At 39.2% G+C, this 16,837-nt stretch overlaps 2 protein-coding genes across 2 annotated transcripts in view; both read right to left on the minus strand.

Moving 5' to 3' along the window:
• Positions 1-3,844: 3,844 nt before the first annotated feature.
• On the minus strand, positions 3,845-11,843 carry erh (ERH mRNA splicing and mitosis factor). The gene is made up of 4 exons (XM_061987332.2): positions 11,698-11,843; positions 11,373-11,460; positions 11,124-11,244; positions 3,845-5,491 (listed from the first exon to the last, which is right to left on the minus strand). Exons 1-4 carry the CDS (start codon positions 11,698-11,700, stop codon positions 5,389-5,391), a joined length of 315 nt encoding a protein of 104 aa, XP_061843316.1. The 5' UTR covers positions 11,701-11,843; the 3' UTR covers positions 3,845-5,388.
• A 3,117-nt stretch (positions 11,844-14,960) lies between these two features.
• paplnb (papilin b, proteoglycan-like sulfated glycoprotein) overlaps positions 14,961-16,837 on the minus strand; it is a 15,716-nt gene continuing 13,839 nt past the window's right edge. Inside the window, exons 10-12 of the mRNA XM_072916127.1 lie at positions 15,424-15,574; positions 15,270-15,348; positions 14,961-15,155 (exon numbers count right to left, since the gene is read on the minus strand). Coding sequence (XP_072772228.1) covers positions 14,961-15,155; positions 15,270-15,348; positions 15,424-15,574 — 425 coding nt within the window. The remainder of the gene's footprint in view (positions 15,156-15,269; positions 15,349-15,423; positions 15,575-16,837) is intronic.

Genomic DNA, 16,837 nt, shown 5'->3' on the forward strand with positions numbered 1-16,837 from the left:
CACTTAATTAACGCATACTTATCTCTGTGTTTACCGTTTAGGCTTTTCTCCACACGCAAACGCATACTATTGTCCTTAAAAACACAGACTTTTGCAAACGGCTTTCAACACACTATAAGAGGACTTACTGTATGTTTGAACGTAAACACGCTGCTATTTTCACTGTATTAAAAAAATGAATAAAAGACGCATCAAAATGATGCGCCAGTGCTAATGTCAGTCAGCTGTTTTGGTATTTTTCTTATGCATTCTAAGTGGTAAATAAATAAATACATAAAAAGTCAGCTAACAATGTAGTCAATGGGGGCTCTCTATTTTTCCCACAAATCCCTCTAAATAACCACCCAAAACCCACCAACAATACTCTTTATACATATCTTGACCTGAATATTAACCAGATATTAGCGATGTTGTTATTATTAGAATTATTAGTCCCCCGTGAGTATTCTGCCATCTTGGGCCCCAACAGTCTGTACGGGGTTTCCTGCACACCAACAGGGCAGCCCGCCACATTTAAAGAGACAGTGCATGCCGGAAGTGACTTTATTACGTGCAAACTACTGCTTTTTTAGTAACTATTTCATAATAATGAGGTAGATCAGTGGTTGTCATACTTTTTTCACTAAGTACCACCCAAGAAAAAAACTTGCCTCGCCAATTACCTCCATAATGATCGACATTAAAATACAATACAGTAGCGTAGTAGGCCTTAAGTATTCATTAAAAACAAGGCAGACGTTTTAGGCCATGTCCACACGAACACGGATACTTAATAAACGCATACTTATCTCTGTGTTTACCGTTTAGGCTTCTTGTCCACACGCAAACGCATACTATTGCAAACGCTGGCCAAGGTGAAGAGTTCCACAACTTTTAATCCTTAAAGTACCAGTGGAGTGGGAAAACAAGTTGACTTGATATGCTTAATTGTGTTTCATTGTATCCATTAAACCATATCCAATCATATTTACAATCCGCAAAGTAGGTAAAAACACAGTTTAAACATCACAAAATGCCACTAATTCAGTCAGCCGTTTTGAATATTCCACTCCAAATACTTTTGGCTATTTTCGGAGATTGACGTCACGAGGGGAACGCCTGCACTCTGACCATATTCATACTGGATATACCCCAAAATTACAGGTGCTGACTATCATACACAATCTCTATATACACATGTTTTTCTTATGCATTCTAAGTCGTAAATAAATAAATACATAAAAAGTCCGCTAACAATGTAGTCAATGGTGGCTCTCTATTTTGCCCACAAATCCCTCTAAATAACCATCCAAATTATCCTGAATATTAACCAAATATTAACGATGTTGTTATAAGCGCTAACACAACCAAACCATTTTTTAGCGGCACAATGATACAAACATTATTATCGCCATTACTGGATTATAGGAGGATTTAGCCTTGAATCTAAAAGCTGTTCATCTGTGACATTCAACGTACATTTGGAGATGGAGACAAGCACACACAACCGAAGACAGTGTCTGCAGGAAGACTTCCTTGTTAGCCCTTCGTGTGCATCATGATTAATTGTTCATGGACATCCTATCAGTTGACATCAAAGTGAGAGCAGACATCGTACAGTAAGCTATCACTTTATTATGTTTGTCGTTTGTATTTCTTGTTTATCACTAAGCAATGCTGCTACATGATGCTGTAGTGTTTCACTAAAACTGGATTTGTTTAGCAGAGCTTCTAAAACGTGTACCTTATAGTCACGATCAACAATATAAGGTTCTGGATCATAATTTTGCCCAAAGTAATCGTCGTTGGCTCTCACAAAGTCTGCACGATTTGCATTGTTGTTGGTGGGGAAGGGATCTGCGGTGATGTCTGGCTTCCTCAATATTTCTCAAAATGGCTCGGGGAATCTCCTTGAGATTGATACTATTTTGATCATATCTATTTATTCGCAAACTTTGGAAGTCTTTAAGTGTCATAAATCAGATAAATATGATAATAGCTTCATTATAGAGGCAACTTGTTTTTCCACTCTTGGTACTTTGTGACCATGTAAAGCGCCCGAGCGACTAAAAAACAAACATAATGTAGCTTCCTCCTTGTGTGTATTGATGTTAAAGACAATGTACACGTCATTGCACATGTAATCCATCACTATATCGATGAATAAATGTTTTCCAATTCCACAAGAGTCTGTGCGCTTTGGGCACTTACATGTAACTATTCAGGAGGTTTCCTTGGATCCTTGTTAGTGTGCACTGATTTTATAAATAATGTACACTTCACTGGACATGTAATATATCACCACGTTGCTGATTAAACATATTATTCCGCAAGTGTTGGGTTTCAGCAGCACAGGCACATACGCATGCTTTATACTCTAAGAAAGATTCATAATGTTCCTGTGTAAATCAGGCTGGTTTTAAAGATAATCTACATGTCTAGTATATCAAAATAAACATGATATTAACGGAGGTGTAATGCCAGCAAGTCAGCTGTGGCTTCTTTTCCATGCTTCTGATTGGAAAAAATGTGGATGACAGCAGGTGAATGTGTTTGTGTGTAGACGGAGCCAGTTTCGAATCTACACCTGTGCGGATGAGGATCGTTTTAACCCCGCGTATTAAGTTTTTTGAAACTATCCGTGCTTGTGTGGACATCGTTTCAAAAACACACATCCATGGTTATAACGATCTCCATCCACACATTCGACAGCGATCGTATTCAAATCAGCTGACTGTCATTGTCGCAAAACCCATTTTGATACATCTTTTTTAATAATGTTGAGTGAAAATAGCAGTAAGTCCTCATATATGGTTTAAAGCCAGCATAGCGGTGTTGTTGAGCTTTGGAAATGACAGTGCACAACCGTAACGTCATCCCAAGTCTCCGTGTGTGCTGCGTACACGTAGTTTTGGAACTGTACACATTGGCCAGCGTTTGCAATAGTCTGCGTTTTTAAGGACAAAAGTATGCGTTTGCGTGTGGACAAGAGGCCTAAATGCAGAGACAAGTACCGGTATGTGTTTAAGTATCTGTGTTGGTGTGGACATGTAATAAGTGTTGGTCACTGTATCATTACACTCAGTATTAAACAGTAACACTGTTTGAATATTGGGAAATAAAACAGTTACTTTAATCAAGTGATTATATGGCTCTACTACCAGACCGTTTGAAAACCACTGAGGTAGATTTAATGTTTTTTTTTTTTAAATGAACTAGGGGTAATTTCATTATGAATTGTGCATCATGGATTAAAATTAGTACAATACAATACAATCCAACAACAAACAAACCTTTTTCAACCAGTTGTATTTACATTTTGTGTAAATATTTGCATTATTTTTATACGGTGAAAAAAATTCATGATCAAAATAATGTTTTGTGTATTGCTTAGTTCAAAACCTAGAAATAAAATAAGTTTAAAATTGTCTATGGATGTTCTCATTCAGCTCATTGTATTCTCAGGGCATTCAATCCATCGCAATTGGACTGTTTGGTTTGTCTGAGAAGACGTGTTTGCCTCTCATCAGAGTAGGCATCATAAATTCATGCTCAAAGACTTAGATTGGTCAGATTTAGTCTAGTAGCTGATGCCAAAAAAACAACAATTTATATTTCAACACAGTAGGGTTACTCTTTTGCATCTCAACAGTTGTTTTTTTCACTACAACAGGGCGGAAACATCCTTGTGCTGGAGCATAAATTGTTGGGGTTTTGGCAACAGCTACTAGACCAGATCTGACCAATCTTGAGCATGAATTGATGAAGGCGGAATGTCTTCTAAGACAAACCGAACAGTCGAGTTGCGATCGAGTGAATGCCCTGAGAACTTCAAAGTTGTGTGGTAAAGAATGAAAGGACAGTCTTGATACCAAAACTTTATTAGGAAACAAGCCGTTGTTGCCATTTCCTTGAAATAAGACACATGTAAAACAAATGGTTGACAACAACAGCATTAAGCACAAATAAAGTAACCACTGCAAGTCAGAGTAACATAAAACATATTGTAAAAGGCTCCAGCTCAGATGTGATCCTATAAAGGCCAAGCGGTATAGAAAATGGATGTATGGGACACATGTAATTGTGAGGGGTCAGGTCAGTTTGTTGACATTAACCGTATTCCATCTGCATATGAATATTAAATTAATTTACCGTATTTTCTGGACTAAAAGCTGATACTTCTTTCCCCCCAAACTTTGAACCATGTGTTTATACAAATGTGCGGCTGATCTATGGTTTATTACGGAATGGAAATCAAACTAAAATGATACACTTTAAGAAACTGTTCAAACTCAAAAATGTTTACAAAGTACTGTACAAGGAAGAAGAAACCTAACATATTTAACCCTATTAATAAAAGGAAAATCTTATTCATCCCATAAAGGATGAATAAAGCCATCAATATCTTTTCTGTATTGTTTGATCAAGCGTTTTACTGCCATGTTACAGGCACCGTTTGGAAACTATTATGGTATAAAGTCAAAGTACCATTGATAGTCACACACACAGTACGTGTGGTGAAATTACTCTCTGCATTCGACTCATCCCTGGGAGGTGAGGGGAGCAGTGAGCAGCAGTGGTGGCCGTGCTCGGGAATTAAATAAAAACAAAATCTTTCCATGTAAATATCTCAACATACCGGTATATATACAGTACAGGCCAAAAGTTTGGACACACCTTCTCCTCATTCAATGCGTTTTCTTTATTTTCATGACTATTTACATTGTAGATTGTCACTGAAGGCATCAAAACTATGAATGAACACATGTGGAGTTATGTACTTAACAAAAAAAATTGAAATAACTGAAAACATGTTTTATATTCTAGTTTCTTCATAATAGCCACCCTTTGCTCTGATTAATGCTTTGCGTACTCTTGGCATTCTCTCCATGAGCTTCAAGAGGTAGTCACCTAATAGGGTTTTCACTTCAGTGACAATCTACAATGTAAATAATCATGAAAATAAAGAAAACGCATTGAAATGAGAAGGTGTGTCCAAACGTTTGGCCTGTCCTGTGTGTCCGGTGCGGTTAATATATGGAAAAACAAATCATCAAAAATTAGGTGGCCGTGGCTTACATACCAGGGCGGCTAGTGGTCCAGAAAATACGGTATACAGTAAATGACAACACATGTATTGGCTTTCGTTAAAATGAGGACAGATGACAGAGAAAAAGAAAGGTAAAATGTTTTCATTTTGCTAAAAGGAGTCTATTTTCTAAATGTAACTGGTAACAAACATGTGCCTTACAACCTAAGCCTTCCCCAATATAAAATATGGGCATCCTCCCTTTATAGTACTCTGTTGTCCCATTACACATATCTCAGAAAATAACGGAAATGTAAATGTTTTACACAATATACCTTTTTCAGATGTGTGTAGAAGGACAAAAGCGATAAGACTTCTTTCTACTTCCCTGCTTGCTGAGCTTGACGCCTCAGCAGGACATAAATCTTCTCCTTGATCCAGTCTTTGTTATACGGCTGGTACGTCTGGGTGTCAGCTCTGTAACTTTACAACAAAAAGAGCAATTGATTGAAACAATACACAAGCAAATTGGTGCTTTAGTTAGGTACGTGACAATCAGCTGCTAACCAACCGTATTTTCCGGACCATAGGGCGCACCGGATTCTAAGGCGCACTGCCAATGAATGGTCTACTTTTGATCTTTTTTCATATATAAAAAGGCACCGGATTATCGGGCGCATCAAAGGAGTCATATTTTTCTTCCTTCTAAATTCAAAACTCTTCCTTGTGGTCTACATAACACATAATGGTGGTTCTTTGGTGAAAATGTTGCATAGATGTTTTACAGATCATCTTCAAGCCGCTTTCTGACAGTCGCTTCAGGATGCGCCGTTTTGTGGGCGGTCTTATTTACGTGGCTCACCTTCGGCACCTTCATCTTTGTTGTAGCGGTGTAGCGTGCAAGGACGTGAGTGGAAGAAGTGTCGAAAGATGGAGCTAACTCTTTTAATGACATTCAGACTTTACTTCAATCAATAACAGAGCAGCATCTCCTCACTCAGAGACAACAACATTGCCGGAAATGTGTCCCGTGAAAAACCGTCCGACCGCAACTCTCTAATAACTAAAGTTCCTTGGGTAAATAATGTAAACTCACTAAACCGGTATGTTTTAGCACTTTCATGTCGAGTTTACTGACAGATATACCGTATTTTTCGGACTATAAGTCGACGTTTTTTTCATAGTTTTGCCGTGGGTGTGACGTATACTCCGGAGCGACTTATGGGTGAAATTATTAACACATTACCGTAAATAATCAAATAATATTATTTATCTCATTCGCGTGAGCAACGAAGAAAATGTCCACAATCGTCACACACATGTCAGCAATCGTCGCTCACACGCCAACCAATAAGAATTCGGCGGGGGTGGGTCATGACAGAAGTGCATTGTGGGTCCTGGGATGCTATCTGCTATACGCTACTGCCGGAGCTATTAAAATGGATCACATCAACATTGGCGGTAACTTATAAAAACTGAGAAGGACTGAACTAAAATGGCACCAAAAAGGAAATCATATACTGCAGATTACAAGCTGGACTTAGTGAAATATGCTGCAGAGAACAACAATCGAGCAGCAGAAAGAAAGGACGCTAGCAGGGCGCATACCAGAGGCGACACCGAGGAAGAAGATTTCATAGGATTTAGCGATCGGGAGTGACAGATGACTGTATTTATTTTAAATTGCCTTTCAAATGTCTATTCTTGGTGTTGGATTTTATCAAATAAATTTCCCCAAAAAACTCGACATACTCCAGTGCGACGTATACAGGTTTTTTTCCTTCTTTATTGTGCATTTTCGGCCGGTGCGACGTATATTCCGGAGCGACTTATAGTCTGAAAAATACGGTAAGTAAGAACTTTACACTACTTTATATTAGAAATGGCAACAGCAGAGGATGAATGTACCATAACAAGAAGATAGAGAAAAAGAAGAAGCTTATCTACTACAGACTACAAAGGCGGACGCACGCAATTTTTCAGATTTATTCAGATCCCAAATACAGATCAGCAGGTACCAGAGGTAAAAAAGTTGCTTTTCCATAATACTGCGAAACAAAACGCCAAATATGTCTTACCTTATACACACACCATAATAATACTCGTATGTTTAATGCGGCGACAATCCATTAAGCGGTGCGGCTACAAAGCTTACCAAAGTCGTACTAAAACATTTTGATAGATTTTTGAGCGCCCTGTGTAATGTTCTTATTTTCAATGGAGCATATAAAATGTTGGTGTTTACTTGAATCATATTGCCATCATAGTGCAGTCTACACATATCTCTTATATTTGACTGCCATCTACTGGTCACACTTATTTCACCACGTACCAAATAAAATTGCTTCAAGGTCGGTAAGCAAAACCAGAATTATTCCGTAGATTAGGCGCACCAGGTTATAAGGCCCACTGTCGAGTTTTGAGAAAAAAAAGGATTTTAAGTGCGCCTTATAGTCCGGAAAATACGTTACTTATCTCCTTTGCAGTGGCGGATTGTGACCGCTCAGTACGAGGCAGTTTGCGATGCACGTCATTGTTTGCTCTGTGTGTTTTTTTTTTTAACCAATTGAAAAGTACAGGGGTTCATGATGTAGTTTAACTTTCCTTAAAGTGTCTCGACGTGGAAATTTACAGGTCTAAGTTGAAGTGGAATAAATCAACACGCGAACACAATAATGGTAAGTTTTAGTTTCTTTACTTATAATTTTAGACTTTTGTATATGTATTTATACGAATAATCCTCATCTATGAAAACCCGATGATGGTTTTTGAGCGTCCTTAAAATGCTTTTGTGAGTGAGGCTGGAGTGGCCATTATAGCTGCCGGCGCCGCTTTGCCTCGGACAGACAAAACAAACATTTGTGTAACATTTCATCCAGAAAAAAAACCCCACTACTTCGGTCAGATAGTACCCTACTAATGCATAATTATTTGCTCTAAAATGCCATTAAAAACTTCCAGGAAATATTGAAGTTAGAGCTATTTTTCTGTTGATTATAACATCGCTACATAACTTAATTAAAAATTAATTAATTAAGTTTTTTATTTTATTAAGTGATTTTCTTTGGGTTACTGACTTAAATAATCCATTTACCGTATTTTTCAGACTATGAGGCGCACTTAAAATCCTTTTGTTTTCTTAAAAATTCCACCCATTGCGTTTGTTTACATTTTGACGCTGGTGAGCTACGGTGTGTAGTGAAGCATGTTTAGCTATTCCTCATCCTGCAGGGATGATACTTGTAAGAAATGTACTTTATTTGTCGCCATGGAGGCGAGGATTAGTGATTTAGAAGTAGCTAAAACACTGCCGGTGGCGGATGGACGTCAGCCGCTAGCTAGTTAGCCATGTTTTAAAGCACCGTTTCAGTGTTATAACTTCACTTTTATCGTTAGTTTTTAAGCCAAAATGCGCCCATTCTCCCTTTTCTGTCTACACACGGTGTCTGGTTGTAAGTACTCCGTGAGGAGGATGAACGCCGGCAGTTCTTGAAGCTGAACAAGCTCCCTCTCCACCCTCAGACACTGCGCGGATCAGCTGGCTCCTGTCTTCAGTAACATTTTTAACACCTCTCTGGAGCTATGCTGCGTGCCGTCCTGCTTCAAGACCTTCACCGTTGTCCCTGTCCCCAAAAAGCACGGATCACAGGACTTCATGACTACAGGCTGGTGGCGCTGACGTCTGTGGTCATGAAGTCCTTTGAGCGCTTGGTCCTGCCCTACCTCAAGGACATCACTGCCCCCCTCCTGGACCCACTGCAGTTCGCCTACACGGCCAACAGGTCTGTGGATGATGCAGTTTGCGGGACTGGTACGTTTCAGAGATGGTTTCGTACTGAAAATGATTCATTAGTATCGCGATACTACGGTATACTAATACCGGTATACCGTACAACCCTAGTTTGAACTTAAATCGGTCAGTAGACTCGCTATGGAAGTGCTAAAAACTACAACAACAGATGAGGTTCCATTCTAGAGGCTAATCTTTCCTGTGATAAAATGGCAACCAAGGTTATCAAAAAGGTCAACCAACGAACGAGATTTCTCTATAGAATCTCCTCTCTGGTGAACAAAAGCACCATGAAGATTCTGGCGGGAACTCTCGTTCAACCCTTTTTCGATTACGCATGCACCTCCTGGTACCCTAGCACCTCCAAAACCCTCAAATCTAAACTCCAAACATCCCAGAACAAGCTAGTCAGATTACTTCTAGACCTCCACCCCAGATCCCACCTCACTCCTACCCACTTCTCCAAAGTGGGCTGGCTCAGGGTGGAGGACAGAGTAAAACAACTTGCACTGAGCCTAGTCTATAAAATCCGCTACACCTCCCTGATACCGAAGTACATGTCAAACTACTTCCTAACGTAAATGACCGCCATAACCACAACACCAGGGGGAGCTCCACTAACCACGTTAAACCCAGATTCCGAACTAACAAAGTTCTTAACTTATTCTCTTTCTATCCCACATCAATGTGGAATGCACTCTCAACAGGTATAAAAGAAAGTGCATCTCTATCCTCCTTCAAAACCGCAATAAAAGTTCACCTCCAGGCAGCTTCAACCCTAAACTAACACCCTCCCCGGATTGTTAATAATCAAATGCAGATACTTTTTCTTATGCCTTCTGATCGATCGAGATTTCACTCTCTCACTCACTCACGGTCCATATCCTACCAAGTCAAACCTACACTGTTCCAATATCAATTTCTCTGTTCTCAATTGTTAATGACTGATGATGATGATAACAACCAAACCTAACGTCGCCCCGCCACACCCTGATTGTAAATAATTCTATGTGATTATCTTGTGTGATGACTGTATTATGATGATAGTATATATCTGTATCATGAATCAATTTAAGTGGACCCCGACTTAAAGTTGAAAAACGTATTCGGGTGTTACCATTTAGTGGTCAATTGTACGGAATATGTACTTCACTGTGCAACCTACTAATAAAAGTCTCAATCAATCAATCAATCAATCAATGAGGTCGAAGTGGAGCCCCACGAATAAGACCTGCCCACAAAATGACAAATCCTTAAGAGATAGTCAGAAAGTGACTTGAAAACGGTCTGTAAAACACTATCCATGCAACATTTTCACCATAGAACCACCAACGCATGTTATGTAGACCACAAAGAAGTGTTTTAAATGTAGAAAACAAAATCATAATATGACCCCTTTATTGCATTGTGTATGAAAATAGACCTGCATAAACCAGTTCATCGACAGTGTGCCTTATGGTCCGAAAAATACGGTACTTTTAATTTCATGCATTTGACAAATAAGGGCGCTATGATGTTTTGAAGTTCACGTTCCAAAATGTAGGTCACACATGGCACACAGAAAAAGCTTAACCTATTGTTTCCATAACAATCTACAAGATTAATATAGGTTGCTTCTTTTTCTTCCCCTCCACTTTTCTGCATCCTTTTCTAGCTCGTTATCATTGCGTATATGTATTGTTGCATTTGAACAACAGTATTGTTGATAATAGAGGTAAATTATTGGTATTGTTCATTATCAATAGTGCTATTTCTATTGGTATTTGTATTGCTCCATTTGTAGTGTAATAATGCTCATTGTCATTTCTGTATTATTATTTATTTCGCTAACTGCTTTTTTGCTATCACTTTTACCATCATATTTGTACATATCGTATTTGCTGATGTTGCTCTATTGTTATTGTTGTGTTTGCCTCTCTGTCTAATCCCCTTCTTGTCCCCACAATTTCCCCCTCTGTCTTCCTTTTTTTCTCTTTCTATCCCCTCCTTCTCCGGCCTGGCTGCACCAAATGATAATATAAATACACTTAATAAAGTCAAATACAAATAAGGCAACAAGAGAAGTATCCTACACTTCTCTTTTGTAAAGTAAATCTGAACAGCCGATATGGGCATCTACATCAACTATATGATTTGCCTGAGAAGCTGGACAGGACAAAAAAAATAAAAATGTAGGTCACACATTTCTGTATTGTTTTACTGGATAATCCAGGACAAAGAAGCAATTGATTTGTATAAGTACCATTAGAAAGCTTTGCCCTCAGCCTTTGCAACAGTATCATTTCTTTTTTTGTCACGTACCTACTTTAGTCGTGTGACACTTACACAAGACAGCTGAGATCTGCCAAGTCGTCAATAAAGTCAAACAACTGACTAATATCGTATGTGATGGACGGGCTGTTTGGATTCATCCTCTTCAAATGTTCTTCATACATTTTGCACACACCTGGATGAGGTAGATTATTGGAAAACTTACGTCAACTGACAATGCCATCAAAATCACACATGATGCAAGCAAAATAAAAGGATATCGTAATAATATTGGAGAGCTTAAGCAGTGATGTAGCCTACTACCTTCCATGCATTCATTCACCGACTCGTAGTCTGCATATGTCCGGCCTTCGGGTCTCTTGGTCGGCTGAACCAAAAGGATAGTGTGCGACTGCAGAAACAATAGAATGTCAATGGGCGAGACATGTAAATATCAAAGAGATACATTGAATTTTAATATTCAATATATTAAAAGTATATATGGAGCACAAATTTAAATTAACACAGCTCGTTGGACCGAGTTAGCCTGCTTAGCTTCTTAACGTAGCAACAGTGGCTCGTCAACAGTAGCCAATGTTAATTATGTCGCAGATTTACGTCTTCACTTCAAAAATAACACCCCGCTCACCATATCTGTGCGAATCCAGACGTTGCAGTTTATTCGGCTGGAAGAAGTCGGCTGAAATACAACTCGAAGCTGAACAATTCCCCTTGCGTCGTAGCAACTAGCTACGCTAATATAGTCAAGGGAAGTGGAATGGGTACATTTCCGGTTGTGAGAATAAAGTGCTTCAAAATAAAGGTTTATTTCAAAGCAAAGTGTCGTCTGGAGACATTGCATTACAAGAAAATTGAAGGCCGGCATTCAGTTAATTGTGTGGATGTAAAAAGCATTTGTTGTGTGAATGCTGAATAGTATTCTAATTATTAGTCCGCCCTATTTCCTTCTCCCACATTTTTCATCCAATTCAAACCATTCTACTTTCAAAACGTTCGGCTTTTTCATGACACATGCGCTACCATTTTTTATACCCCAAAATTTCCCAAACATCTAGAAATTCCACATTTTCCGAGACATTTTATCCCATTTAAAATGCATTGGCAATTTTTCTACAAAACCCAAAACCAGTGATGTTGGCACATTGTGTAGTTCATAAATAAAAACAGAATACAATGATTTGCAAATCCTTTTCAACTTATATTCAATTGAATAGACTGCAAAGATAAGATATTTAATGTTGGAACTGAGAAACATATTTTTTGTTGTTGCAAATAATCATTAATTCAGAATTTAATTTAATTAATGGTGCCTTCACATATGTGTAAGTTACCCATGCCTTGGGCATTAATACACCCCCATACCATCACAGATGCTGGCATTTCAACTTTGCGCCGATAACAATCCGAATGGGTCTTTTCCTCTTTGTGACATCCACAGTTTCCAAAAACTATTTGAAATGTGGACTCATCAGACCACAAAACACTTTTCCACTTTGCCATAGTCCATCTTAGATGAGCTCGGGCCCAGCAAAGCCTGTGGCGATTCTGGGTGTTGTTGATAAATGGGTTTGGCTTTGCATAGTAGAGTTTTAACTTGCACTTACAGAAGTAGCTTTTCTGGAGGTTTTCTGAAGTGTTCCTGAGCCCATGTGGTGATATCCTTTACACACTGATGTCAGTTTTTGATGCAGGGATCGAAGGTCAAAAGCATTCAATGTTGGTTTTCCGCCTTGCTGCTTAAGTGCATTGATTTCTCCAGATTCTCTGAACCTTTTGATAACATTACAGACCGTAGATGGTGAAATCCCTAAATTCCTTGCAATAGCTGGTTGAGAAATGTTTTTCTTAAACAATTTGCTCACGCATTTGTTCACACAGTGGTGACCTCACCCCATCCTTGTTTGTGAATGACTGAGCATTTCATGGAAGCAATCATAGCACCCACCTGTTCCCAATGAGCCTGTTCACCTGTGGGATGTTCCAAATAAGTGTTTGATGAGCATTGCTCAACTTTGTCAGTCTTTTTTGCCACTTGTGCCAGCTTTTTTGAAACATGTTGCCGGCATCAAATTCCAAATGAGCTAATATTTGCAAAAAACAACAACAAAGTTTTCCAATTTGAATGTTAAGTATCTTGTCTTTGCAGTCTATTCAATTCAATATAGATTGAAAAGGATTAGCAAATCATTGTATTCTGTTTTTATTTACCATTTATGTAACGTGCAAACTTCACTGGTTTTGGGGATTGCAATTTCTAAATTTTCCACATTTCTCAACCGATTCAAACAGTTCAAATGCTAATGCTAATGTTAGACAATTGTTGGCACAATAACAACAAATATGTTTTCAGGTTAACACTCGAGAGTCAAAATGTTGGTGTTTGTCATCTATAATTTGTTAGCATGCCAATATTAGCATACTAAATTTTTGGATAATTTTGCTGATATACACCTCAGAGTCATATGTTTTGGTGCTTGATGTATGTTAACCGTTAGCACACTAGCTTCGTGGATAATTTTGCAGGTATACACCTCAGAGTCACATATGTTGGTACTTGACGCATGCTTACTGTTAGCATGTTAGTCATATTTAGTCATTTTTCTTGTTACTTGACACTACCGGGGTAGCTTGCTAACTGTTAGCATTTTGGGTTGGCTGTGGCTTTTCAGCATTCCCATGCAATTTCTTCTGAAATTGCATTTTTCATCCAATTCAAACCATTCTACTTTCAAAACCTTTGGCTTATTCATGACACATGCACTACCAAGTTTAAGTAAACAGTGGTATTTCAGTTTGAGCACATAATAAGATAAGGCCCCTTAGTTTGATATTCGCAGGTGGATTGGATCACTTCTCGTAGGAAAGAGGCCCTAATTGGGACTTCGGAGTGCAAAAGTGATAGCCCTATCCTTGAGAAGAGACTACCTGTCTGGCTCAATGCCAACATTTAATTTACCTACCAACCGAGCTATACATACCAACCAGCAAAATGGGGCGGTATAGCTCGGTTGGTAGAGTGGCCGTGCCAGCAACTTGAGGGTTCCAGGTTCGATTCCCGCTTCCGCCATCCTAGTCACTGCCGTTGTGTCCTTGGGCAAAACACTTTACCCACCTGATCCCAGTGCCACCCACACTAGTTTAAATGTAACTTAGACATTGGGTTTCACTATGTAAAAGCACTTTGAGTCACTAGAGAAAAGCGCTATATAAAATATAATTCACAATTACGACTTCAACCAGTTGTTTTCCAGACACTTACACACGAACATCTCCTTTTATGGTCCGGATGTGTTCTCCTGACTTAGCACACACACAGAGACAGGAAGGATGAATATAAAACTGTTGGTTTGACTTCTCCAAGTTAGGAGTGCCTAATTTTTTGGACTTGACCTCCTCGAGGTACTGCAGTCCTGTATAATGACGCTCGCTTGTAATAAAGCAACTTTTTGTTCGGCAAAGCATCTCCGACGTCTCTTTAGATCCAGCCGCATTGCCGTGTTGCCCTTCTGCCCGGGAGGGGGTGACAAGACCAGAAATACACATCAGTAGATAAATATTGAAGTGTTGCCTTTGCAATACGTGCACTATAATTAATCCGCATAGGGCTGAAGAATGTCAGTTTCAATATTTTTACAAGACTTAAACCAGTGTCACATCACAGAGTGACCTTACCATTTAAAAATGGGTAATCACATTGTTTTTATTGAATTGCACAAGCAACACTACACAAATGACAGTGACCAACATGCATGAATTGTAAACAATGAAAAAAAACACAACCAGGAGCTGTGAATATGTCAGTTACAAAATGAAACCGTCATAGACACCTATATAGTATATAGCCTAATTGTCATTTATGTGTGAGGGCATTTTAGGGTGTAGCCCGCAGACCTAACACTGACTTTGACAAGCTGCAAGAGAAAAAAAGTTATTAGCGTTGCCTTGGCAGCCTCCGAACCAAAACTCTGTACATTTGCCGCTGCTTGTGTTGTAATAAAACCGTCTCTTCCAGGTGTCACAGGGCCCCTGGTCGCGGGGTAGGGAGCACACAGTCCGTGCAGGTGGAGGGGTTGGATCTGCCGGGTTCTGGAGTGCAAAGGTAAATGAAGAAGATCCGATTTAACTTTTGCAAGAGATGATGGGATTTCCTGTTTTTCAGCAGCACTTGGCATATTGCAATTTAAATAGGCCATTTCCTACCACAATAGTCTGGTATTCGGGACATCCGGCTCTTCCAAATCCTTGAGCAGGTGTAACCTCATCCAAACAACATCCGTATCTACGATTGGAAGGTACTTTACCTTAGCGAATACATCTTTCAACAGATTTAAAAAAATGCACAAACAATTGTTACCTAGTGTGAACACAGTCAGCTCGGGAACAACCCTCGTTTCTGGGTCCAGTGGCGGAGGTATGGCCATCAGGGCAGCAGCCAAAAGTAGACTGGTGACAGTCAGGAGTAACTACTCCTGGGTTGGCATTACTGTCAGTGCTTGGTCTGGAAGCTAGAACATCAACATGCAGAGACATATACAAATAATGACGCATTAGCATCACAGAATAAGTCATAATCTTCTCTTCGTGCTTTTGGAATCAGGTTTATAAACAGCTCTGTGGTCGACCATTTCAAAAAAAGCCGGTTGTTTAGTTTGTTTATATGATAATGACCTGGGTTTTGTAAAGGTTTGAAGATGTTTTTCTTTCATTTTAATCTTTCAGTTATACCAAACCCAAAACCAGTGAATTTGGCACGTTGTGTAAATCGTAAATAAAAACAGAAATCAATGATTTGCAAATCCTTTTCAAAATATATTCGATTGACTACACTGCAAAGACAAGCAATTGTTTTTGCAAATAATCATTAACTTAGAATTTAATTGCTGAAATAAGCAGGAGCGTCCATGAAAAAGACGTTGCTTGGATGGCAATTGTTCCTTCAAAATCAGTATGTACCTTTCAGCAATAATGGTGCCTTCACAGATGTGTACGTTACCCATGCCCTGGGCACTAAAACACCCCCATACCATCACAGATGCTGGCTTTTGAACTTTGCGCCTATAACAGTCCGGATGGTTCTTTTCCTCTTTGGTCCGTAGGACACCACGTCCACAGTTTCCAAAAACAATTTGAAATGTGGACTCGTCAGACCACAGAACACTTTTACACTTTGCATCAGTCCATCTTAGATGAGCTCGGGCCCAGCAAAGCCGGCGGTGTTTCCGGGTGTTGTTAATAAATGGCTTTGGCTTTGCATAGTAGAGTTTTAACTTGCACTTGCAGATGTAGCGACGAACTGTAGTTACTGACAGTGGTTTTCTGAAGTGTTTCTGAGCCCATGTGGTGATATCCTTTACACACTGATGTCGCTTTTTGATGCAGTACCGCCTGAGGGATCCAAGGTCATGGGCATTCAATGTTGGTTTTCAGTCTTACTGCTTACGTGCAGTGAATTCTCTAGATTCTCTGAACCTTTTGATGATATAACGGACAATAGATGGTGAAATCCCTAAATTCATTGCAATAGCTTGTTGAGAAATGTTGTTCTTAAACAATTTTCTCACGCATTTGTTCACAAAGTGGTGACCCTCTCCCCATCCTTTTTTGTGAATGACTGAGCATTTCATGGAAGCTGCTTATACCCAATCATGGCACCCACCTGTTCTCAATTAGCCTGTTCACCTGTGGGATGTTCCAAATAAGTGTTTGATGAGCATTCCTCAACTTTCTTAGTCTTTTTTGCCACTTATGCCAGCTTTTTTAAAACATGT

The sequence above is a fragment of the Nerophis lumbriciformis genome, linkage group LG26 (assembly GCF_033978685.3).
Source record: "Nerophis lumbriciformis linkage group LG26, RoL_Nlum_v2.1, whole genome shotgun sequence".
Lineage (NCBI taxonomy): Eukaryota > Metazoa > Chordata > Actinopteri > Syngnathiformes > Syngnathidae > Nerophis > Nerophis lumbriciformis.